This window comes from Eulemur rufifrons, chromosome 1 (genome assembly GCF_041146395.1).
Source record: "Eulemur rufifrons isolate Redbay chromosome 1, OSU_ERuf_1, whole genome shotgun sequence".
Taxonomy (NCBI): Eukaryota; Metazoa; Chordata; class Mammalia; order Primates; family Lemuridae; genus Eulemur; species Eulemur rufifrons.
In genome coordinates, this window is record NC_090983.1 from 42383473 (window position 1) to 42411056 (window position 27584).

Below are 27584 nucleotides of genomic sequence, written 5' to 3' on the forward strand. Positions count from 1 at the left end.
TTCCCAGATGTTGTGATAGGTGAATGTGTGGGTTATTCCATTTAATCCCCACAATATCCCTTTGCTATGTGTATTTTCCCCATATTATAGCTACAGAAACAAGGTAAATGTAGTATGTTAAGTTTCTGCCTGAATTCAAGTTAACAAATAGTGCAGCGGGTATCCAAACCCAGAGTTGTTCCATGCGAGAAACCTGGGCTCTCTGCCCTGCATCTCGCTTTCTACAGTTCTTTTCTTTCCCCCCGACATAAGTCCCAATTGGTATTATTTTTCATTGTTATTATCTGCTGCCAAAAGCAGCAAATGTTGAGATAACTATATCGACTCTTGCTCCAGAAAGCCTCTTGTGAGCTGTCCAGCCATAGCCTCCTCCACCAAAGTGTCCATGGGACGCTGTTTGTCTTTTACTTACTTTCATCTTTTTTTTTTTTCTTTTGAGATCGCCATTGTTATTGCAGCTCAGAAGGCATTTTAGTGGGGAAACTCCTCACCGGAAAGACAGATATGCATAGCACTACAAGCCAAGTTGCAGTTTGAGCAAAGTACTCCAGCAAGGCCTGGGATTCACTGTGAAATGACCAAGGCAGACCTCAGGATGTTGTGGCTATTTGCTTTTACACACACGCCACTTATTAGATACCTAGAGAATCATTTCATATGATTGATTTAATTGTTTTATTTTAACCTTTACAAAAAAGCTTTATTTTCTGTGGTGAATTTTTTTCTTCTCCTTGTTAGGAAAAAAAAAAAAATCCTTTCGTGGACAGATTTGTGACTAGATGCCTTGATTTAACACGGTGACTTTTTTGGAGGATGTTGCTTCTTTAGTTTCTTCAGGGTATTTTATATTTTGATGAAATGTACTGTCTTAATTAATATTCAGTGAGGAAGGGGGCAGTCAGGTTAAGAAAATGTCTCACTGTCGTTGTTAAGGCCTATTAAACCCTGTCAAGCGTGACAGGGCATTTTTTTTTTCTTAACACATCCTGGTCTAGCGAAGGCTGTGAATCAGAAAAAGTGCTTGGCACAACAATTTAGCAGGAAAGAAAGCTATTTTAAAAGTCTTTTGGGAACATGTTTGTGAAACAGGAAAAAACATACAATTGAGTTGATAATAGCACTCCGTAAAGGTTAGGCTCACTGAAATGGATTTGCCATCTTTCTTCACAGGGAACGTGTTGTTCTTAAACGGCAGTTCTCACTTAAGCACAGCTTAATTCAGCAAGGAGCTCCTTCCTGAGCAACTTCTTTTGCACTGGAAAATCTATTTTTAAATTACAACCCAGACTTAGTCACAGGAGTAAATAATTAAAAATAAGCTGTGTTTGCTATGTGTAAAGTTACAGTGCTTCATAGAGTGCATCATGGAACTGCGTCTAGCTAATGCCTCCAATCACATATCCTATCCAGGTTTCCACTCATTAATTTCCCGAAGAATTTAATGTGCCTGTTCCTTTACCTTGACTCACACAGCCCTGCTCATTTCTGTACTTGTGCGTTTGTATTTCTAGTTCCTTGTCCCTAGAAAGCGCTACCCTCTGTCTTCTGCCAACACACCTTCTTACTTACTTTGAGTGCCTTCAACACTAATGCTTTGAATTGTGCTCTAATTTAATTCAAGCACACATTTCTTAGAATATACCGTCTTCTCCCTTCTCATTTATAGACAGCATTTCTGGACAAATTGTCACCTTTCTTTACCTACTGGTGTATTATACGATGATAGGTGTGAACTTTCTATTTCAAGGCCCTCCTTTGCTGATCTCCAGAACTATGTAGACAATCTTGAACACTTTTTTATTCAAGATGTCTCAACCACTGTCAGATATTTTCCCACTATCCCTCTTTCTTCTGCTGTAATCCCTATATTAGTGATTGGAATCAACCTAGATATCCATGATAGAATTTTAGGAATCTTTTTAGATTTCTTACACATGCTAAGTTCTCATATCTTTATAGAAGAAACCCTTTTAATATCTCTGTCTGTTAAATATTTCTCTCCATCTCAGTCAGTCCAGGCCGCCATACAAATCACCATACACTGGATGGCTTGAACAAAAAAGGTTAATGTCTCACAGTTCTGAAGCCTGCAAGTCTGAGAGCAGGGGCCAGCATGGTTAGATTATTGATGAAGGGCCTCTTCCAGGTTGTGTCTTCACATGGTCTTTCCTTGGTGCATGCATGCATAGCAAGCCCTCCTGTCTCTTCTTCTATTTATAAGGTCATTAATCTCATCATGGCAGCTTCACCATCATAACTTCCTCGATGCTCAATTACCTCCCAAAGATCTTCCTCCAAATACCATCATATTGAAGATTAGGGCTTCAACATACGAACTTCAGAGTGAAACAAACATTCAATCCATAGCGCCCTCCAGCCTCATTGTTGTTATTCTTAGTTCCAGTTCTCATGATTATATGCTTGCCTTACTTGCTTAGAAGTCTCTGCAGTAGAATTCTATCTTGTCTCTCTACAACTATTCCCGCCTCTATCTTTGAATTTATCCTCCTACTTTATAAAATGAAAATCTTGTCATACTGATCATCTTCTTAACTCCTCCTCAATTATTATTATTATTATTTTTTTTTTTGCAACAGGGTTAGCAAATATATGGAATACATATCATTCTTTCTCAGGATGGTGCCCATGGCAGACATCATTAATGCATCGGAGGACTCATTCTCACAAGTCTAGACTAACTTTAACACTGCTTAGTACAGCAGTCTGGTTGCCACTACAAGTAAATCAGAGTGGGTATTCAAAATGAAAATCTCTGTCCTAGAGCATTAAATCAAAACTCCTCAATACGACAAAAGAGACCATCTTTAATTTGCTTCCTTGTCTTATCAGAAAGACTCGTCACTCATGTACTCTGCATCTCTCAAGCACCTGGCACTACAAATTCCACATAAATGTCATTTTCTCCATGTAGACCTCTCTCTCCACCCCCCCTCTTTCTCAGTCTCTCTCTCTCTCACACACACACACACCACACACACACACACACACACTCTCACACACATACTTGCCCCATGTGAAATGCATCATTCCATCTGGTCAGTTAGACACTAAAAATATTTATCGACTAACATTTTATTATTATCTACATCTGTAAATGTCTTTCTTCTTCTGCAAGGTTTTAACTATCTCTGAGAGTAGAAATCATAGCATTTCTGGATCCCCAGAACTTAACATAACTTTTGGAACATATTAGGCTTTACATAAATATGTTTGAATGAATAAATAAATGAAGATAATCAAAATTACCACGATGGACTCATGTTTAATAGTTGTAAGAAACTGAAACATTGTAGATAAACAAATTTCTGTATATAAAATTGTATTTACTTTTTTATAAAAATAACAGGAGTTAATTTAAAATAAATTGTGCATTTACTTGAGACACATTGATTTTTCTCTTTTTTCCTTCCCTCCTTCCTTCTTTTCTCTATTTCTCCTTTTTATCCTTCATGCATTTTTCTTTTTTTTTTTTTTTTTTTTTTTTTTGAGACAGAGTCTCACTCTGTTGCCCAGGCTAGAGTGAGTGCCGTGGCGTCAGCCTAGCTCACAGCAACCTCAAACTCCTGAGCTCAAGCGATCCTCCTGTCTCAGCCTCCCGAGTAGCTGGGACTACAGGCATGCGCCACCATGCCTGGCTAATTTTTTCTATATATATTTTTAGCTGTCCATATAATTTCTTTCTATTTTTAGTAGAGGTGGGGTCTCGCTCTTGCTCAGGCTGGTCTCGAACTCCTGAGCTCAAACGATCCGCCCACCTCGGCCTCCCAGAGTGCTAGGATTACAGGCGTGAGCCACCGCGCCCGGCCCTTCATGCATTTTTCTTTCACCTTATAATAGCTCCATAGAAGGGAAATAGTTGGGATGTAAAATTTCTAATCTAGTTTAATTTCCAAAAATGAATCAAAGTTTAATATTTTCTTTTTTATTCTTCCTAATATTTCTCTTGTATCTTTGATGTTGTTGTCCAAAATAACCCAATTAAAATATGTCACAAACGGAATAAAAATATTTACATTTTTATTTGTCAATTACCAGTTTTCTACTCCTATGTGAAAAAGAAATTAAAAAATTTAAAATTTTAGAAATGAAATGACTGACAAGAGAAGAAGATAAACAATTATAAATCCTATCTAAAATTAAGGGAAATTTTAAGTATATAACTAGATCTTTTGCCTCAACTATACATGAAGTTAATTTTTATAAATAAAAATCTGTTTATCAAAATAAATCCATTGTTTTGTGCATGAACTGAAAAGTATTAATAGGTTCTGAAAACAAATTCTAAGAAAAATGTGCTTTTCTGTACAAATCAGAACAGTTCTATATGTATCAAAGATTGTTGTTGTTGAACATGAAATAATATCAAATTCAGTTTACATGCATGATATACTATGTAAGCTAGGCAGGTTCTTTGGTCAGTGTGTTTTATTTTACAATTTGAGTGTTATCTGTTTCTTAAAAAAGGAGAGAGAGAGAGAGAGGAGAGAGAGAGAAGAAACTAACTGTTTTGATCAGCATTAATTCTTTGTTAGATACACATGCCTTCTATGCATTGGCTTTTTAAAAAACAGCTTTATTAAGATATAAATCATGTACCATAAATGTTTACTCATTTAAAATGTGCAATTCAGTGGTTTTAGCATATTCATAGGATTATGCCATCATTACCACAATCTAATTTTAGAACCCTTTCATCATCCTTAAAAGGATCTCTGTAACCATTAGCGATCACTCCCCATTGCCATTCTCCCCCAGTCCTAGGCAACTACTAATCTACTCTCTATCTCTATAGATTTGCTTATTCTGGCCTCTTTATATAAATAGTATTGTACAATATGTGTCTTTTTTGACTGGCTTCTTTTACTTAGCATAATGTTTACAAGGTTTATCCATCTTATAGCATGCATTAGTACTCCTTTCTTTTTATTGCCAAATAGTATCCCATTGTATGGATATATCATATTTTGTTTATTTATTCACCAACTGGTGGAGACTTGAACTGTTTCCACTTTTCAACTATTAAAAATAATGATGCTAAGAACATTCACATACAAGTGTTTGTTTGGACATATGTTTTCATTTCTCTTGAGTATATACCTAGAAGTAAAATTGCTGGGTCATATGGTAAATGTTTGACATTTAGAAAGATTACTCAAGTGTTTTCCAAAGTGTCTGTACCATTTTACATTCCATTCCCACTAACAGTGCGTGGGGGTTATAATTTCTCCACATCCTTTGTCATACTTGTTATTGTCTGTCTCTTTTATTACAGCTATCCTAGTGAGTATGAAGTAGTATCTTATTGTGGTTTTGAATTGCATTTTCCTAATGACTAATAATATTGATCATTTTTTCATATGCTTATTGGTCATTTGTCAGACCCTTTGCCCATTTAAAATTTTTTTTAAATGGACACATAATAATTGTACGTATTTATGGAGTATATGGTGATATTTCTATGCGTACAATGTGTAGTGATCCAATCAGGCTAATTAGCATAACCATGATTTCAAATATTTATTATTTCTTTGTGTTGGGAATATTCAAAATTTTGTATTCTAGCAATTTGTAAATATTATAATAAATTATTGTTAACTATATTCACCCTACAGTGCTATAGAATGCTAGAACTTATTCCTCTTATCTAGCTCTAATTTTGTATCCTTTAACCAACCGCTTCCTATCACCCCTCCCCTCCACCCTTCCTGTCCTCCAGTAACTACTATTCTACTCTCTACTTCTATGAGATCAACTTTTTTGCCTCTGCATATGAGTGTGAATGTGTGGCATTTATCCTTCTGTTCCTGGCTTATTTCACTTAACATAATGTCCTCCAGTTTCTTCCAGGATGCCATTAATGACAGGATTTCATTCTTTTTATGGCTAAATAGTATTCTTCTTGTGCAAACATATCACATTTTCTTTATCCATTCATCTGTTGATGGATACTTGGGTTGGTTCTATATCTGCTTAGCCCATTTTTAAATTGGATTGTCTTTTTATTGTTGAGTAGTAAGAGTTCTTTCTATGTTCTAGATACAAGTCCCTTATCAAATATATGATTTGCAAATATTTTTTCCCATGTTCTGAGTGGTCTCTTCATTTTCTTGATGGTTTCATTTGTACACAAAAGTTTATATACAATTTTGATTTAGTCTAGCTCATCTATTTTTTGCCACTTTTGTTTTATATGTCATATCTATAAAATCATTGCCTAACCTAAGGTGACAAAAATTTATTCACATATTTTCATGTAAGAGTTGCATTTGCTTTCCTGAGCTGGATAGAAATATTTTGCCACAGGCACACATTAGTTGTGGATTATCCAAGAGCATATACTGCTAAGTCTATTTCAGATTTAGGAGAAAAAATTACTTCACAGGTGTAGGTGGATAAAAGAAGTTAGTTCTGAACTTCTAATGGCTGGACATGAAATGTGCTTTTGGTATGAATAATGATGTCCTGCTTTGGTGAAAAAGAAAATAATCTATAGATATTTAGATTAAATAATGAAAAAGGGACTTGAAGTCATCTCATTTTACAGGTCAGGAAACTGAGGCCTAGCAAAGTGACTAACCAAAGAATATTCAGCCCATAGAATGCAAAATAGAGCCTTCTTATTCCATACTTATTGATCATTCCACTGTACCTCCTATTCTAGGATTGTAGCTGACTTCAAATATGACCAGATTCAAGGGCTCTAATAACATCATAGGATTCTGTACTAATCCTCAGCTCTTAGCTGATTGCCCCTCTTTGGCTCCATTTTTGAAATTGTTTTTTCCACATGATAGGAAGGATGCACGAGGATAGCCCAGTAGTCATGCCTTCCTTGCCTTTCAACCTCAACAAAAAGAAAAATGTTTCTCTGATAGCACTAATAGAAATGTTCCAGAGAGACTTCTTATGGTATAGCTTGGACCACATGTCCATTACCAAGCCAACCTAAATCTGAGGACTGTACTAATCAGACCGGATTTCATTCAGGTTCTACCTCAATGGCCAAGAGGGAGATCTCACTTGAACCAGAGGGAATGGATTCTCAATAGGAAGAAAGTTCCTATCAAGAGAAAAGGGACGATGTGTTAGACAGACAGTATCAACAGAGTTCCTGTGCTTTCTAAATGTTGAGATGTGCTAGTAGATACTATATAACTTTTATTTTGAGAAAGATTAGAAAGCTTCATATAGCAAGAACGTTATAACTTTGATCATGGACTATTATGCAACTTAAAATTCTAGCAAATTTATATATTTTCCAATTTTATTGTTGGTGGAAGAAAACATGTTTTCACATAGAACTTGACTACTGACTTTGTGGAAATAGGTATAAAGGTCTTAGTCCAAAGTGTTGGAAAGATGTGTTTTGTTTCTGTGCCCTTTGAGCAATGAATTCTTTCCACATTAGATCTACTGAAGGGAGAGTGTTCCATCAAGTACAAAGCATTTTTTGCAGGCTCCCTCCCACCTTTTACTAATTGGACTGAGATTTGGCCACTTGCCTCTTTCAAATAAGAAGAGGGTGACCAAAATCACCGGAAAAGGGCTAATTATGCCCACAATGGGAAAATTATTCCCGTGAGTAAGTGCTTCAAAGTATAAAGTGAAGTCCCAAACTTAATCACAACATTATTTCTCTTTAATAGTTATTCAACTGTTAAGCCTGGAATGTTCATTAAACAAGCAAGTAAGCATAGGGTCAATGTTTTTTTGTTATTGTTCCAGTATAGTATTAGTAAAGGCTACTATTGTCAATTTAAAATTAAAGTCAAATGTGGGAGGTTTTTTATTTTGTTTTTAAATGGCTTAGTATGCTATATTCTTTAAGATGTCACTATTTGATTACAATGTGTACAAAAGATTGCTAAATCTTTATATAGGCTCAGTATTAGGAAATATACAGTTATATTAACCAGATTGACATCGTATCTGGGAATATACTTACTTTATTTGATATTACTATAACTACTTAAGTGACAAAATAAAAAATAATCACATTATTTCTTCAGAAGATTAAAAAACTCATGATTCATTTGACCATCACCTTGAAATACAGTGTTAATTTTCCACTTATAATGCTATTTAATTGTGGCAAATAAATCAAAACACATATAAGCTTACTTATGTTTCTAAAAATTTTAATGTGACATTATTATAATAACTAACATTTATTGAGTTCTAAGGAGTTTATCAACATTATCTCATTTTATTTTTGTAATAGCTTTCTGGTTTAGGAACTAAACCATTTTGCAGATGAGAATACTATTCTTACAGAAGTTGTTTAACTTGCTAGTGTGTGACTGAGTTGGATTTTAACCTTAGGAAGTCTAACTCATATTTATCAGTCCAACTACTGCCTTTCCTTGTAACTGGTATCACACGTGGTCCTTTTATTATGCTAATTATTAAATATCATTGGGTGCTACTTCCTTTATTTCAGTATCTACCTGGAAAAAGGAAAATTGTATCATTAATGAGACAATGTTAAAAATATATGCTTTCTTGGACTTTAATAGTAATTAAATTTAACTCTTCAAAAATAAAATACTTTCTGGAAGTTTTTGTGAATTTTTATTGATTTTTAATAATTGGCTATTAGATGTGTTTATATATATTAGGTCATCTATAAAATTCTGATGAATTAAATGTAATAATTTTTTTTTATTTCACTGATTGCTGAATTTTTGCATTTTTAAATTATTTCTTAATGTGTCATATGATTTCTTATATTCTGTACTTTTAAATTGCTTAGCTAACTCATATTCTGTTCACTGCAAAGAAGATAAAAACCCAATGTAGCCCAAATTCAGAAATCAGTGGTTTCCATTCCCAGGAGCATTAAGGCTATTGCAATGATGATGGTAGTAAGTTTAGCTTGGGCTAGATGAACTGATTAGATGCCATTCTGAGAAGTCTGGCAAGAGGGCTAATGGAGAAGTATATTTGCTTTTTTTTAATTTGGACTTTCTGCAATGGAAAAGAGAAAACTAGAGTTTCCCCAAATGGCCTTTCAAAAGTAAGAATATTTCTCAAAAGAGGAAGTATGTAAAGAGGTGAAAGTAAGCTCAGTGATTTTTAATTTTGCTCAGATATCTTTTCCTTGAATTCCCATTTAATAAAAGAAAAATGATTTAGCCAAATTCCATTTTTTAGTGTCTTAGATTCAAATTCCAACTCTCTTGGGCTATTGGTTATAGGAGACCTAAGGAAGGTATTCCTGAATCACAAATATAACCAAAAAACAAACAAAACAAAAAGCAGTGTCAGGAGGCACTTGGTTTCAAGGGTATTTTGGGTTTAGGTTATCTTGAACAAAAACTTTTCCTATGTACCAATCATTTTTTTTCCTTTTTATGTAAATTTTGAACGCTTACCCAAGATTGAAATTCCTTTTATCCTAATTCCTTGTTTTACAAGTGAGACACCTGGGAAGGTATGGCACTTGCCCAAGCTAATTGAATGACAGGGGGAGGTCTGAGATCAGGACTGCTAACTTCCTGTTTTAAATGTTGGTAAAATTATCCTTCTTTAGACCCTCATGAGTGAATTCTATGGTTAGCATTTAAAATCAGTGAACTAAGCCTCTAAAATCAGCATAAGATTACTTCTCTCCAACTGGAGAAATATGTAAGTGGCCAGGCAGGATCCTTAATTTTCATCTGACTTCTATCTCTGTACCAAACTAGGTGAAATCAGATGCTCAATAAATAGTGCAGAATGACAATTGAATTTCTCAAAGAAATATTTCTTCATTGAAAATGCATTTTAACTGCTCAAAAGTGAGACAATACGTGTGATTTTTATTCTCATGCTTTACCAGGATAGCAAGTGTGAGTTTTCAAGCCATTTACTAATGGAAATTCTTTTTTTCTTTTTTAAAAAAGCAAGTACGACAATATCACTAAGAAAAGGAATTAAAAGAAGAAATCATGTGGGGGGAAAAAGCATAAATGTGTTTTATGAATAGAAGTAAAATACCATGAGAAAGTTGGATGGTTAAGCAAAATAACTGAATAAGCAAATTAGAAATGTATCTTGTACTTTTTAAACCTTAATTATGGAAGTAAATGACTCCATTCTGTGAGTCAGTATGATATAGAGCAAAGGGCCCAGAATTTAGGATCAGAGAGTCTGAGTTCTGCACTTGGAGTCGGCCCTAAGCATCTTAATGACCTTGGCCAAGTTACTTAAATTTGCATGCTGTATTTACCTGGTTGATTCAGCTGAGATTATCATTGCCATGGCTAACGGAATTATAAAGTGATATAGACATTAGCAATAGTTAATGCTTATTTTATACTTAGTGTGGGGCAGGTTCTTTATATCTACCACGTAATTTAACACTTAAAATTATCCAACAAGATGAGTTATGATAAAAATTATAGGCAGCATTGATTGTGCCAGGGATTAGTTGGCATTATCTCATTTACAAGTCACGTCGACCTTGTATTTAATGAAATTTAATGAAATAGCCACTACTTCTACACACATTTTCAGGTTAGGAAATCACCTGAGAGAGCTCAGAGAGCATTTCAAGTATTTCAAGAGCTAAAGTTTCAAATTATGCTTCTTTGACTTTAGTCAAAGATTGTAACATTTCTAAGAAAGATCACTGCTGTTAATGCCTTGTGCAGCCTTAGATTTTAATATTCTTTTGTCATTGTTACATCTTACAGAGTAAAGCTCTCATCACCTTGGTCCTTAGAGATCCCTCCTAAAAGTGCCTTTATTTCCCCTTAACCAAATGTCCTATCCGTCAGGTACCATACTGTTGCTACAGGGCTTGTGTGGACTGTGGCCCCTGTCCAGAGGTTGGTACCTTCAATGTCAGCATGGCCTGAGCAGTGAGAAGGGCTGATTGGAAAGCGTGTAGTTAAGGTCCTTGAGAAAGGGCTGCTTGAGGAGCCCTGCCTCTTAAGACCCCAAGGATCTCAGGAGTCAGGGGCAAGACCATGGTTCCCAGACAAGCTAGATTCCTACTTGAGTCACCTGCCTTAATGGCCCCTTGATTAGCTTAGATAACTGAGAGCTCACTGTGTTACAATAGCCTTACTTTCTTCTGAGTTTGGAGAAAGTTTTGTAACCAGGTCCCCAATATTAGAAATTATCTTTACATCATATATTAAAATATTTTAATTACCAAGACCATTCTATAAAAAAAGTAGTTACACCCCCAGATTGTATTGATTTACTTTAGAAATTAATGATTGAACTAATGGAAACAATTTTAAATTCTTAAGCTCACGTGCAATAACATTGGCTATTTATTTGTAGAATTAGAGAATTTTCTGTTTTTAAAGTAATGCTTTAAAGAGTATAAGATGTTCAAGATTACTATAAAATGATTTTATTGAAAGTTGAAGGTTACACAGATTGTTTTAGGTATGAGTAGAAGGGGTTTGGGTATTTCTGAAGGTAACATTTAGTCAAGAGTTTCCTCAATATAGTTATTTGGAAAAGCTTCAGAACGACTATTTCTTGTCTGTTGCCATGTTGTCTTACAGCTCTAACTAAATGTATTTACCTATGCAAAAGATTTATTAAAGCATAGAAAAAGTGAACAAATAAAAAAAAAATTCTGACAAGCATGCAATAAAAAAGAGCTAGATTAAAGATCACGTTCAACATTCATTTTCTAGTTAACTAAACCAACAAGAAAAGAGTTGAATTGATATTCTCGAAATTACACAGTAATTTAGGATCAGCTTGGAAAAAGCACTGCAAGCTAATGAGATGATCTCGCACTATGATGAATATAATCTAAGGTTGAGAGGAATAACTGGCTAGTAGAGAAGCAGAAATTTGCCACTTTGGGGGCTTTGATGGGAAAACATAACTTTTGATCAGGTAACGATTTGTACTGCTTCTCTATCCTAGCTGCAACAAATTACCACCAACTTAGTACCTTTACAACACACATTTATTATCTCACAGTTCTATAGGTCAGAAGTTTTGTGGGCTTGGCTGGTTTCTTTGTTTCATAGAGACTAAGCCCATTTGGCCCCTGGAAGGTTTGCTGAAAAATCAACTCAGAGTAAATCAGATTAATAAGAGAAAGGGATTGCAAATTTATTTACTGTGTACACAAGGATAATCATAGAGTGCCCAGTGGGATCCGGAAGTTTCCATACCCTCTTGAGGTTACAGAAAGAAGAGAGGCTTAATCCTGGTAGAACAGGTTATGGAAGGAGAGGGGAGAATTCTATTGAGGGGCAATAAATGATTACCGGGGAGAATGATTCGATTGGAGTTTAACTTGTAAATAGTTTTCTTGGAATTTAAATGATCCTTCCAGACCTTGTCTTGTAAAGGGGTCTGCTCAGGTGTGGTTACATTCCTGGTCTTTTTTCCCACAATGGATGAAGAGATAACAAGCAGGGGAACAAGGACAATTATTCTCCTTGGTGGGTCTGTCCTGTCGTTATGTAGTTAGGGAAAAAGTCTCTTCTAAAGCCTGCTGATCTCTAATGGTTTTTTAGTTCAAAATACTCATTATACCTGGGAGCCACCTTTAGGGGGAAATTCCCTGCATGACTTCAGTTTCAAGTGTTGCACGGGCAAAATCAAAGTACTGGCAGAACTGTCTTCTCTTTGGGAGGCTCTGGGGTTGAATCTGCTTTCAGACTCCTTCAGATTGTAGGCAGAATTTAATTTCTTATGGTTGTAGGACTGAAGTCCCAATTTGCTGACTGTCAGCTTGCGGGACACCCTGAGCTCTTGAGGTCTCTTTCCAGTCCTTGCCTGTGGGCTCCCACATCACAGCCAGCAACAGTGGGCCAACTCTTTCTTATGTTTCCGGATCTCTTCTGCTTCCTCTTTTGCTGCATCTCTCTGACTGACGCTTCACCCTTCCTCTTCTATTTTTAAGACCTCAAGTTATAAATTTAGGCTTACCCAAATAATTCATGATAATCTAGAATAATCTTTCTTTTTTAAGATATATAACCTGAAACATATCTCTAATCACAGATTCTGAGAAATAGGGCACGGAAATGTTTGGGTGCCTATTATTTTGCCTGCTCTGTGATCCTTCTATCTATGCCACTGGTTCTCAACCCTAACTGTATATTAGAATTACGTGGGAAACTTGAAAAAGTGTTTATCCCTGGGCCCATATCAAGATGAACTAAATCAGAGTCTTTTGGAGTGGAATCCAGGCAATTTTTTGTTGTTGTTGTTGTTAATGACTCAGAAAATTGTACTATGCTTGGAAGGATTAAGAATACCTAAAAACACCAGGTTTCTTCAACTTGATTAAATTCATTTTCTAAGTAATCTACTTAAGAAAATATTTCCTATATACCCTCTTTATGCCATCACTCAGCACAGATTTGCAGCCGTGGAGATGGATATGCTCCCTGCCCTATTCATACTGTGCTCACAATCTTGTGGCAGAAACAGACATACAAAGAAATAATTATAAGATGACATGATATGTTTTAAAATAGATATTTGAATAACTTGCTCTGGGAGTTCTGAGACATTAATTATGTCTGAGAATGCTGTAGAATATTTTGCTTGATTTATACTTAGCAGCTCTTTAAAAATAGTCTGGCCAGTACCTAGTGACAAAGAAATACAAGAGTGTTCAGGTTTCAGCATAGTCCATTGAGGGTGATGTAATTATATTTTGCTTCCCCAAATTTAACAAGCCAAAAATTTACTTGGGTGCTTATTAAGCATACAGATTCCCAAGTTATTCTCCCAAGGATTCTGATTCAGAGAGTCTTTGGTGGGGCCTGCCCATTCTAATATTTTCAGCAAGTTTTGGTGGTGATGCTGGTGAAGGTGGCCCAGAAACCCACAGTTTGAGGACCACTGGTTTATACTACAGTGATTTGGTACCTGTTCACTCAATAGCTTAAATAATAATGCAGTCCCCAAATTACATCATAAAAAGGACATATCATTTGAGTTTCTTATATCAGTAACAGATCCTTAGGAAAGACAAGCTTCTTTATATTTTAGTTTTCTTGATGCTTTATATATTAAAAGTGTGAGGAACATTCCAGGCCAGGTTCGGGTGAGGCATTAAAACCTTACACTGTCATTTCTTTCTCACTTTTTTGGAAGTAAAGATAATAACTTACAATAACAATTCTAGTACAAAGACAGGTTTTGCCAAAAATAAACAGTGAGGAAAAAATTAAAGTTAACCCAGCTCTTGCACTCGGACGTCTAGAATAGCTTGCACTCGGTGACACAAGCTATTCTAGATTGTGTAGAATGACAGAAGGAAGTTTCCATTTGCCATACAGGTATGGAATATTGGGATTAGAGAAAAGTACCTTTTCCTTGTTTTGATTTAGGGGAAGTTAGCTTATTTAATATGTCATAAGTAATGGAAAGCATGTATTGAATAGGACACAAATCAACTTTGCTCAAGCAAAGGTTCAGATTACTTATGGCAAATAAGATACGTGTGGGAAATGCTTCTGTTAGCCAACTTTATTATGACTGGATAAATAAATGAAAAAAAATATGGCTTAGGGCCTGTAAAAATCTAAGATCAGAGATAGAGAAGTAGAAGAGGAAAGTTATTTTTATTTCCTTAATCTTGGAATAAACATACACTTTTAATATTAGGGTTAGGTGACTCAACTAGAAATAAGAAGTATTATAAAGAAACATAAATTAATGCAAAGTATGTGTAAGAATAATAAAAATCTGAGAAAATAAGCAGTTTTGCAGGTCACTGGTATGCATGTACAGGATTTATGTTTTTCTGTTCTGATAAATTAGTATTGATTAAGACATATTGGTTTCTAATGTTTATATAGAATAAAACAATGCTTTTACACTTCTGTATTCCAACAAGATTGCCTTTTTAAAATTTATGGCCTTGGAAATGGGAGTCTGTGAATAATTGTCTTGTAGGGTATGATGGTATTAAGAAATGAAACCAGAATGGTAAGTAACATAAAGTCTTGAGTGACTAGGCAGTTATATTTCAAAAGTTATTTGAAGTTTTAAGACATTATTTCTCAAAGTTCATTCTGTAATGAAATAAATCATTTTTATTTTAATGTTGAAGATGTTGGGAGCAAAAATATGAGGAATATTTATAAATAAGCATTTTCTAAAATTCTACTTGTAAAGAAAAGTATCTGACTTCTAGTAGCAGACTTTAATTTTGAGAAGAGAAAATAAAATAGCACCTATAGGATCTATGAGACTAGCAGCTAGAAAGAGAAAATGTCACTAACTGCTACTAGTACCACTGTGATTACAAATTGAGTTATGAGTATAAATTTCAGCTTTCACAAGTCTGAAATACTTTTCCTACTAAACAAACCTTAGCACTTGTGGAAAAATCCACTGGCACACTTAATCACTTAACTTGACCTCTTTTCATTATTTACTTGGTCTCTCCCCAAAATTGCATGGAAACTATTATATTTCATGAGGCAACATGTAGTTCAGTTGTCAGTAGATAATTTAATAAGATTTGAAAGAGATTCAAAATGATTTGCTTAACAGCTTGAGTCAGTCAATATCAGTTGTATTTTAGCAAAGATATATTTGGAAAAAGCTAAATATAGAAGAAAGAACCACTTGCTGAATCAGCCAGTTAGAGGAAGTATACAAAGAACCAATGAGTTGAACCCATGAGCTACACCAAGGATTACAGTTAAAAATACTCTCCTAAGAACAATCTTGCCATTACATCTACCAATAAGAAACTCAATCTAAGTTTACTTTAGCTATGTTGGCAATGGCATTTTCTTCATACCCAGTCATGATCCATCTATTATTGAACTAAAGAACTCTTAGTGAAATGGTGATTCCTCTGTAACTACCACTCACTATGTGTGTCTGCTGGCAAGGAAACTTTGATAAGTCCTTTGTAAAGCAGATAACTCAAGTGAATTGGATTACCAAATAAATTTGATATTGCTGGATTTCATGAAGAATACAGGTATCCACTATGCGTTTAAATGACTGCCACTCAAACTTGCTGCTCCATCCTTGATAAACCCAGGGGCCACAGACCCACCCCTTTTATCAGGAGTGCCATAAGTATACACAATGCAAAATGCAGTCTTGTTCCTAGTAGCACATTTTCCAGGTCACTATGGAATAGGGTGAAGAAGGAAAGCTGAAAAAGTAGAACCATATGTTGTGAGTTGAATAAAGTCCTCTTTAATTACTGGTGACAGGATAACTTAGTGACCACTAAGAGATCTTTCACTCATATACTTTTTGGAACTGTGATTTTGAAGTCTATTAGATAAGCAACAAAAATAACTGTAGTGTTGGGTGAAATGATTTTCAAATATGTTGGATTTGGAAAAACTCCAAACGTGTTTTTTGAAGCACTTCCTCTACAATTTGTTCAGCCCATGTACATATGAAAGGTAATTTAATCCTGACTCATGTGTAAATCATCAAAGCATTATTTGTAAAACCTATTTGACTTTCAAAGAGAATAATATTTATTTAAATTTTCATTTGCATGTTTATATATACTTTTATATGGAAAAATATGAACTACCAATGTTTTAAATATAGACTACCAATATTTTTTATTTGGCTTAACTTTTATGGATTCTAAATTTAGTATAGTAAACTACTGTTTATTCAACGTCCTAATAATCACAAACTTCAAAACTGAATTGTTTTCAGGATTTTATTTCGTAAGAAAGTAGACATGCTGACATTTTCTGCCCCCATTTTCATTATCAGTACAGATTCAAGCACTATCTAAAACCTTCTAATATAAGAAATGATGAGTAATAGTTATGATCAGTGTTCTTGATTGTGACTTTAGGATCCTAAAGTACTTTATTGGTTCATTATCTTATTCATTTATTGATTCATGTGTGTGGTAAATGTTCATTAAATGCCAGTCACAAAGTATGCAAAGAAAAATAAGACATGGTTTCTGACTTTAAAAAACCATATCATATCAGGTAAAAACAAATTTTTTAAAAAACAAACCATATCAGCAAGAGCTATTACATAACTAATAATAATAGTGCAGTTCAATAATGATTATATAAAGAAAGTTATTCAAAGGAAGATTCAAATATAGTTTAATTCAAAAGACTTTTTATCATATTCTAGTTTTTTAAAATTTACTTAAGTGAAATATTCAGTTAGATTACCTCATGTCCCAAGCATCCTTAATAAATGAAAATTGATGTTTCTGCACTTAATGGAAAACAAATATTTATAATAAAATTATAACGAAATATTTAAGTAAAATATATCTGAAAAAGGGTTGCTATACATAACTGGTTTGGAATTTTTTGTAACTCTTCTAATATATACTGTCCTTTAAATTCTAAATAGAAAAATGTGGTAACTTAGAAATGTAACACCTGCTACATTGGTTTCTACATATTTAGGGAGAAAATAGTCAAGCTGCTTACACTAAATTGTTACCATATTGCTGAATTCTTACTAAGAGAAAAACTCATGATGATTAAAGGCATAATAGAGAAAAATTATGAGAAAATATATGTATAAAGAGCAGCCAATCGGAAAGAAAGAAATTAGTCCATTAGAAAGAAAGAAACTTTAAAGCCATATTAATCAATCAGTATTTTAATCTCTGATTTCTTTAGCAAAACTTTTTTGAGCACTCACTTTGTGTCAGGTACTATGTTAAGCACCAAATAATCAGTGATTTGCAAAAGCAGTTTTTCCTATTTAAGATAGTGAATACAAAAATAAATTACCTTTCCATATTTAGTTATGGATTAAATGATATAATTTTGTAAAATGAATAATTATAAAAAATGAGACACTGTTTAAAAAATAAGTTTAAGATAAAGTATATTTGTGCATAAACATATGTGATTTGTATATAGAATCTATAAAGTAAATGTTTATGTTACTGTAACAAATAAAGATAGATACATTGGCATTCTATTATGTTATATTAAATTACATGGCAAATAAAACTTGGCTAAGAGTATACCATGAGTCAAGAACTGTCAGGACTCCATGACCCAGTCAAAATATTTAATGATCACAACAAATAGATAAAGTGTCCAATATCATCCCCTAGTTTCAGGGGAAAACATGCATATAAGAGATGTATCTAATGATGAATTTTAAATTGCTTTAACTTTTTATTCTTTATCATTCATATGATAAGGAAATTTTTAGGAGTTATACTATATCTGTAACTATTTTGAACTCTCTTGAACAAAAATGTGTACAAAAACCTTTCTTTCACCATGTTATAGATATTGGATGATAAAGCTCCAGTGAGAAGATTTTTTTTTTAATTTATTTTTAAAGGCAGTATAATTTTATAATTTAGAATGTTTATAGAATTATATGCACATAGATATGATAAATATAGAGACATTTGCTTAAATTATAAATGCATAAGGAAAACATTTTGGCAGTCCTATGAAAGAAATGTAAATGTCTAAAATTCAACTTTTTTGTGTGAAAACAACATAATCACTCTTTTAAAATAATTTAATCACAGAAAACATCTACATTTATAGACTAAATTTGTTCTCATTTTATATCTATAATTTATATTGAAACATTACAGGCAGTGAATATGCTATTACTAAGGCAAATATGTTGTCAGCAAAAGAGAATTTTAAAACTTGGAATAGCTTAATAAAAATATGATTTTAGTAGAAGTATTTACTTTGAAGTTTTTAATTTATCATTGAAATAATTTTTGTTCACTAATATAATATTAAATTATTATATCAATCAATATTTCAGGTCATGACCTCTGGATTTAAGAAATTCTTAAAGTCAATGTCGAATATGATCCAAGAGAAAATGTGATTTGAGTCTGGAGACAATTGTACATGTAAGTATTGGGAAATTAGATTTTCTCATGGTAAAATGAAATAAAAACTAAAATATCAACTTATTAATGACTGAATTGCAGAAACCTTGATTCATTGTATTCCATCTATTGCAACATTATTTTCTATATTTAATATTAATACAATGCTTCCTGATATTTTGCTTATATTTTTCTTAAGATTACCAATAATAAAAACCCAGGATAGCTGATAGAAGAGAAAACAATATTTGGAAGATTGCTGCAGTTCAAAAGAAAAGCTGATTCTGGGTGAGTCATTGCTGAGGGCAAGCAATGCCATCGATTCTACGTGATGATTAATGGTGTGCTTTTGTTGCATGTAATCATAAAAATGATAAACAAAACATGTGAATCTATGGAAAAAGTCTTAAAAATTCTTTTTCTGACATTAGTCCTATAATAAAAGTCATGACTGGTTTCTTAACAGAATTAAATCTAAGTTCATAGTTCAATGGTAAATGTCTATTTATTGGAATTTTTTGTCTCCTTTAAAATATAATTTTTACATATTCAGTTAAATGAATACTATATTTTATGGCTATACTATGACAATATATCAGAGTAGGTTGGTTCTGGACATTACAGGGAGTAAGCATTAGGAACTTTACCCTGGCAATATTTATCTCTTATAATTAATTAGTAAGCTAGTGGGTGGCACTTTGAGACCATTTTTCATTAGCTCAGAATTTTTATCTACTATTAGAAATATTTAAACAGAAATACTTATTTGATATTGTTTGTCTCTTGTAAACTTATTTCAACAATTTAGATAATTCTTAGGGAATCTTTTATTTTCTTATTTAAAAAAATTTGATTTTCCATACTGAAGAATAATCTCTATTAAATTATAAAGACATTTTTATGATGTATGGATATTGATTCTCAAGAGACTAGTCCAAGAACAATTACCCCACTTAAATCACTAAAGAGAAAGAAAATTAAAAATGAGATTAATACTTACAGAAAATAAAGATAAGTTTTATAGTAAAATATGCTACCAAAATTGATGTTATTATGTTCACGTAGAGCTCTTTATTTTGATACTTTAATCGTTTGATTTCAATTTTGGTAAGGGCAAAGAAAGCAAATTGTTTTCTAATTACTTAAAATTATATATGTAAGAACTGTTTCTGTTTGTAAGTCTAATTAAATTAAAATGTATTTAAGCTTATTAGTACTTTAAACTATGATGCTCTTAAACGTTTGTAGTATATAAGACTATTAAGCAAATCTTTAATGTAAAATTATTGTATAGTTTAAAAAGAAATTGTTGAGAACCATCTACATTTATTTCATGAATATTGATGAATTATATTTCTTTCATTTTCTATTACAGTTTGATTTATATTATATAACATATTTCATTTTGGCTTTAATGATGGAGAAAAAGTGTATCCTGTATTTTTTGTTCCTTTTGCCTTTTTTTATGGTAAGCATAAAAATATCTATAATTATTTCCATTTTCACTTCCAGTATTTCTATAATTGATAAAGGTTAATAACAACAAAGTTATACCGGTCACTAAATACATAAATTAATTATATTTGGTAACACAGCAATAATTTATTTCCCTTCAGGTTGTTTTCAGTTTTTTAACAGGGATAGAATGATGAGACAGTAGGGGCATCAGAATGGGGAATATCAGTGGATATAAAGGTGCAAGACACCGGAGGAAAGTAATTATGAGAGTTTAAAAACAATGGAATGGCGTTATAGTATAGTCATACATAGTAGATAAAATATTTTCAACTTGGCTTGTTGATTCTGTTAAAAAAGTGATTTTTCCATTAATGTTTCTCCCATTCTGCCAATTGATTGACATATATTGATTGAAAGGCATTTCAGCACCATGCACTGTATTTTAAATTTCCTTACCCATTCAGTCAAATAAACAGGCATTGGTGCTAAATTTTGGGCAGATGCGTGTGTGTGTGTGCACACTGACATGCACTTTCACATATATATGTTGGGGAAGTGGGACGAGAGATAGAAGGTATACAAACAGTGTCCAAAACGCAATTACTCTGTTGGCGGAGCCATATGCCTCATACATTTGAATTTTATTCTTATTTGTGGTAATGTATTATTCATATTTTTCTCTGCCTCAAATTAAAAGTGACTGTGCACTTATTTCACAAATATAAGAAATCAAGAGACATACTGTCACCTAATTCTATATCAGCAAATAACTTCCCTGTGGTGTTTCCAAGCAAACTCCACAAAGATGGAAGTAAGAAAAACTCAAGAAACATACAGAAAACATAAATGAGAAAGAAAAAAAAAACCAAGACTACATTCCTGTTTGAAAATAGTTTCGAGTCTAGCTGCAGTCCAAATTCTATACTTCCTAAATGCTATCTTTCAACTGACTTGAATTCAAGAAGCAGGACTCCTGTTTCCTCAGCTCACACTCTCCACTGAGTATCAGTGAGTTGCACAGAACATGGGTTCCCTGTAGGTAGTTCTGTAACAGATTACCAACCGATTATTGTAATTTATGAAATTGTCACCCTTTTTCTTGAATCCATTCAAGACGGTGTATAAATCTGATTCTTTATTTCAAGTAGAATTAAAAATGATATTGATTTATGCAATTCTACAAATTTCATGAGAACAGGAGCTATGTGGTTTTTAAAAATATTACTTTTCTTGATGTTCTAAATTTCCATTTATTACTTGTGCATCATTACTCTGTATAGATCCTGATTTGGCCGTTAAAACAGATCAAAGAATGAACTAGTTAAGGTTAACTGGTGAGCACATGATGCTGAAACTTGAGTGGTACCACACAGTAAGGGAATATTATTATTTTGACTTTATTAAGTTCAACTTCCTGCTATAAAACAGAAAATCAAGAATGTGGGGACAAAAGAAGAGTAGGAGGATAACTGTTTATGAAAGATAGTTAAAAGAAGTAATGCAAAATTAAGGGGAATAGGTTGAAGAGAGGTTTATTCAGGCTTCATTATAAATCAGGGGAAAAAATCATGTAGAAATTAAAGTAGAAGTGAAGCTTAAAATAGTGCTATTAAATTGGAAGAACATAAATAAATAACTTTTCCAAAACCTTTATTGATGGACATACAATAAAAATTGTATTTACCAACATCATAAATGAACTTGCCATTATTTTGATTATCAACATATAACAATGGCAACAAATTTTGTATGTTTTGCATGTGCCAGATGAATCCCCTCTGTTATCTCCATGCTATTTTATACTATTTTATAATAAAGCAGAGGCTTGAGGGAAGGGGGCAGTACATATCTTGTCTACATTCACAGAGCAGGTAAAAATGTTGGAGCAGATTTTACAGTACAGTTCTGTCTACATTCCAGAACACAGGGTTAGGGATGTCCTGGAGCCAACTACCGCAAGCTTCCAAGAGCCAACTGTACTTCCCAACTCTGCCATTGGTGATGTCTTATTGGTTGTTTGAAACAGGACATGGTGGCGATATTTATACTATGGAAATCGGCAAAAATACAAATTGGGAATTTTTCCTAGGAGAGACAATTTATCATTCAGTACATCACTACACTTGCTGTTTTCCACTGTAACAGACTGCGTCTGCAAAGATATTTGCACAGTACTGAAGTTGTTGTTTTTAAATCCATTAGATTCTTATCAGAGCAGAATCAGAAGAAGAAAGCCTTGATGACTTCACTGAGTTGGGGGTTACTAGAAATAAAATCATGACAGCTCAATATGAATGTTACCAAAAAATTATGCAAGACCCCATTCAACAAGCAGAAGGTAAGCATGACTATTTAATTCTGAATGAATTTCATGTATTTTTAAAAGAAAACTACCCCCATTATATCATTCTGAGTTCCTTAGGTCCATTATTAAAAATGGGTTAGTTGCTAGTTTTTCTGGTATGTGTGAAATTTTAATTATTTGTTTGTGAAGAACATTTTATGACATCATGTATCTTTTTTTAAAAAAAATCTAAGAAAAATATGTGACAGTGATCTGTTTAGTATCATTCTTTTTATGGCACAAAGATATTTAAAATCAAATAAGTGTTAATATTAAAACAAAGACACGTCTTTAATTAAATGAATGACAGTTGACCTTCGGTTTATGTAATTTGTATTTGCACAACCTGCTTGATCAGAGCTTGCATAATAAAATGATCACTACAAAAGTACTTTTTTTAAACATAATTCACCTACTTTGCATAGTAAATTTGGTAGCAAAGCTAATGACTTTTCAGTGCTTCTGTTTCCATTAAGATATTTTTTGCTTCTTTTGTAACATTTATTGAGTGCTTACTAAGCCCCAGACATTTACCTAGATGCCAAAGATAAAAAGATGAGCAATACAAGTAGACTTGACAGATTAGCAAAACTAAAAGAGATCCTATATTTTATCTGACAAACCCCAAAGACAGAATTATCTTTAAAATATAAAATAGAAAACTCACAGTGAAACACAGCAAAATATACTCTTTAGACATTTCTAATTTTTTAAATTCTTCCAAATAATCTAGATATATCTAAAAGTAGATTTTAAATTTAATTGTTGAACAATAGGAGTATCTCTGTAAGAGTTTCATAATAAAATACTTACGTGGTAAAATAAGTTCAGGATCACTGCCTAATACCTTTTTTTGAAGCTTCATAATGCACTTCTAATTTTAAATACTCTAGAGAGTCTTGCAATAAAAAACTGTTTTTGTTTTAACTTCGTGTCTCCAAAATCCATTCCACCAGAGAAACTTTTTAAATGGAATGCCTACTCACATCTAACTCAAATGTTTTAAAACACACTTTGAAAAATTGTAGACGTTGCAATCTGTCATGCTGCCAGTGTTGTAATTAGATAGCTTCTTTTGGAGATATAATATGGACAGATTTGAGAGGCTTTCTAAAACTATACCAAGAAAATTTTTTCTGATAGGCCATAAAAATGTCTTTTATTTAGTAATATATGAATGCAAACTATTTAAATAATTGTTTGAAAATCACAGGAGAAAAAACTAATTATCTGAGGTGTTTTTGTTTTTGTTTAATTCAAATTATTTGGACCTTCAGGCCACTGAAATTTTGTTTTATTTTCATAAAAGCTAGATAAATTCTGAGATTGCTGTGCAAATCTTTTAAAAACAATAAATGTCTCATTTAGCATTCAGGGTTCTATCTGTATCTGACAAGTTAAAAAATTACTTGCTCTGATTATACACTGTTAGAAGATTGGAACATTGGTTAGTTAATTCCTCTATGCCTTTAAAAAACTTCATATTTTTTAATTTAAGAGGTTTTTCTTTCATGTTGAAGAAAAATATGAGATATTAAACGTTCTACTTCATTTAAAAGAAAAGGATCAAAGAGTTAGAATTTGGTGGAGAGGCCTAAAAAAGAATCTTTCAGGGTTAAAATGGTGTAATAGGAAATATTGTACTATTATTTGTTTGCTTCAGAAAATACTTACAGCCTGCCCTAAGAATACAGTTTCTAAAATAAAATGTGTTTCCAATTCCCATGTTTTTTGAATTTTAAGTGCAGGAACACTAATCACTATTTTATAGTTAAGGACAACCAACAAAGACTATTTGATTTATGAAACAAATAGTTACCTTTCAGAATTAGAATTAAATCTAAACTTTATATATATTTAGATATTTCTAAATTTAACCTAGAAATTAGGTATTCTAATAATTACTTGGTAAAAAGCCAGTGATAGCTATAGATTTTTTTCATATAATATCTGCATTTCCAGTAGACAGCCTTTATTCTATCTCAGTGTGAAACCACACTTAAGACTTTATATCTTTATGTAAAAGTAGAGGCAGTTAGTTATCCCTAATTTTTATGTCCCCCTCAAGGAGTTTACTGCAACAGAACCTGGGATGGATGGCTGTGCTGGAATGACGTTGCGGCAGGAACCGAATCAATGCAGCTCTGCCCTGATTACTTTCAAGACTTCGATCCCTCAGGTAAAAGCAGAAATTTATTTACATACCTCTTTGACATCTATTTAACAAACTCTAGATTAATTAAATTACTGTCTTCCTTCTTTTCCATTTTAATTTTAAAGAAAAAGTTACAAAGATCTGTGACCAAGATGGAAACTGGTTTAGACATCCAGCGAGCAACAGAACATGGACAAATTATACCCAGTGTAATGTGAACACACACGAGAAAGTAAAGGTACATAATAATTGTGAATTTAAATTGACTTTATCGATTCAGACAGTTACTTGTCCAATACAGTACTGGAGAAAATTTAGTCTGTGTCCCATTCCCTTATAAAACCTTTCATAATACAATTTGAGAAGAATAATGAAGAAAAATATCTGTGGAAAGAATTACTATTGATTTTGTCATTACACAGAGGAAGCAATCCTGTTAGGTAATAGTGGATTTACAAGTCAATGTCTCAGTATTGGAGTTTCAAGTTTTCCAAAGAAAACATACCTTAAAAGTGTAAGAAAAGGGAAAACTTTCATTTGTAGTGGAATTTCTAGAATTACCTCTGAATCTGTGCTCAAGTAAACAGGATAAACCCAGCAGGGTTTAAACAGCCCAATCTGGTCCCTCAGACAGAGGACTTTCATTCTGACTGACTGTTAGGTCACTTGCGTTCACGTTCCCATTTTTAACGCCACATATTCAAGTCAACGTTAATCACAGTTTGTCCCAATAATAAAGCTTTGATAGAAAATGCTTGCATATTTCACATGTGTGTATTTAGAGGCAGTTTGTCACGGTGATTAAAGCTGTGAAGCCTGATATCTGACTTCCTGTTTCTGCCCCTTCCTTGCTGTGTGATCTTGCAAAAGCCATTTAACATCTCTCTGCCTCAGTCCCCTCACATGTACAATGAAAGTAAGAATAGATCACACCCTCATGGTTTTCGTAGGAATTGACCTAACACAAGAAAAATACTTAGAAGAGTAGCACATAGTAAGCACTTGATAACTTCTAGCTATCGTTGTATTTATAAACCATGTATTCTATGCTTACTCAGAGGAGGGTGTGAAGAGAATTATAAAAATACACAATAAAATGGTAGGGTACAAATAAACAGAATGCAGATGAATAAAAATAAAAGAGAAAAAGTCAAAACCAGTAGAAGGAAGACATTTGTACAGATCATAGGAACTTATAAGTTATTGTATTGAGATTTGTGTCTGAGATTCAAATTTGCCAAAGGAAAAAGAGAAACCCAGTGGGGAAAGAAAACCTTCCGTGGTATTTAAGTCTGAAGAAAATAATTCATCAAGTAGCATTTGATTTAAGGTACATAAAAATATAAAATGCTAGTGTCATATATTTTACAACCTAGATCAATGAAAGTATTAATTCATTGATTTAAAATTTGACTTCTAATTTTTTAAACAAAAGAGTACAGTTTGTAAATTTTGATGTGACTTGATAAATTTCCATACATATTTTTCATTCCAGATGTTTTCAAGTATTTATTTGTTTGCAAGCTAATTGTTTTAAGGCCAGGCTATCAGATCACATGTTTTTTAAAAATAAAATGTATTCCATTGTATTTGAGCTTTTACACATGTAGGATTATAGATACTCATAGTATTGATATAAGTCTAATTTTCTTTATTTGTACAAATTATAGACTGCACTGAATTTGTTTTACCTGACTATAATTGGACATGGATTATCTATTGCATCACTACTTATCTCACTTGGCATTTTCTTTTATTTCAAGTAAGTATATAAAAATATTTTTAAAATTTACCAGTTGTATTTGGTAAATGCAGTGTCATGTGTATGTTTATGTTATGTGCCAACAAAATATATGAAATATATGATTTATAATATAGGTGCTTAAAATAAATTGAATGTTTAAAATAAATTGAAATAAGTTGATCTTAGCTTTATAAAATATGTACAGGAGATTGATGAAACATCTTTTTTTTTTTTTTTTGAGACAGAGTTTCGCTCTGTTGCCCAGGCTAGAGTGAGTGCCGTGGCGTCAGCCTAGCTCACAGCAACCTCAAACTCCTGGGCTTAAGCAATCCTACTCCTCAGCCTCCAAGTAGCTGGGACTACAGGCATGCACCACCATGCCCGGCTAATTTTTTCTATATATAGTTTTAGTTGGCCAGATAATTTCTTTCTATTTTTAGTAGAGATGGGGTCTCCCTCTTGTTCAGGCTGGTCTCGAACTCCTGATCTCAAGCTATCCACCCGCCTCGGCCTCCCAGAGTGCTAGGATTACAGGCTTGAGCCACTGCGCCCAGCCTGATGAAACATCTTAATTCCAATTTTACAAAAACTAGTGGGCATATAAGAACAAAGTCATGTAATGAGAAAGGAGCCCAAACCAATCTATAAATCTAACTGTATTTGTTTTGGGAACTCTCAAATATTGTAGGCCTTCTTAATTGAATGTTCAATATTTTGATCAAATTTAATATCAGTATACAAGTGCATTATAGGAACTGGAGTTTTTTGCAAATAATAGCAATGGCATTTAATATATATTATTGAAAATATAATCTAAATATATTATGGTTAGGTTATTTTTCCTTGTCATTAAAAAGGTTAAATTATACTTTCAATTTTACTTGAAATTCACTTCTTTTGGGGGAGGAAGAGTCAGCTCCAATTTCTTGAATCAACCAATCAACAAGTGATTTTTAATTTATAGAAAGGTAAATTCCTAATCATGCATTATTTTATGCCTTAACATGATTTTCATAATTTTGATCATCAATAATAACTATAGAATGCGGTGTGACAAGAGTAAGTAGCTAAGTTTCATTGAATCTTCATCACC

General features: G+C 32.9%; 1 protein-coding gene across 1 annotated transcript in view; it reads left to right on the forward strand.

Annotated features, from left to right (window-relative positions):
• The first annotated feature begins 20204 nt into the window (after positions 1 to 20204).
• CALCRL (calcitonin receptor like receptor) overlaps positions 20205 to 27584 on the forward strand; it is a 38051-nt gene continuing 30671 nt past the window's right edge. The window contains exons 1-5 of the mRNA XM_069469861.1: positions 20205 to 20258; positions 22451 to 22586; positions 24661 to 24771; positions 24873 to 24985; positions 26418 to 26509. Of these exons, the coding sequence (XP_069325962.1) occupies positions 20205 to 20258; positions 22451 to 22586; positions 24661 to 24771; positions 24873 to 24985; positions 26418 to 26509 (506 nt within the window). The remainder of the gene's footprint in view (positions 20259 to 22450; positions 22587 to 24660; positions 24772 to 24872; positions 24986 to 26417; positions 26510 to 27584) is intronic.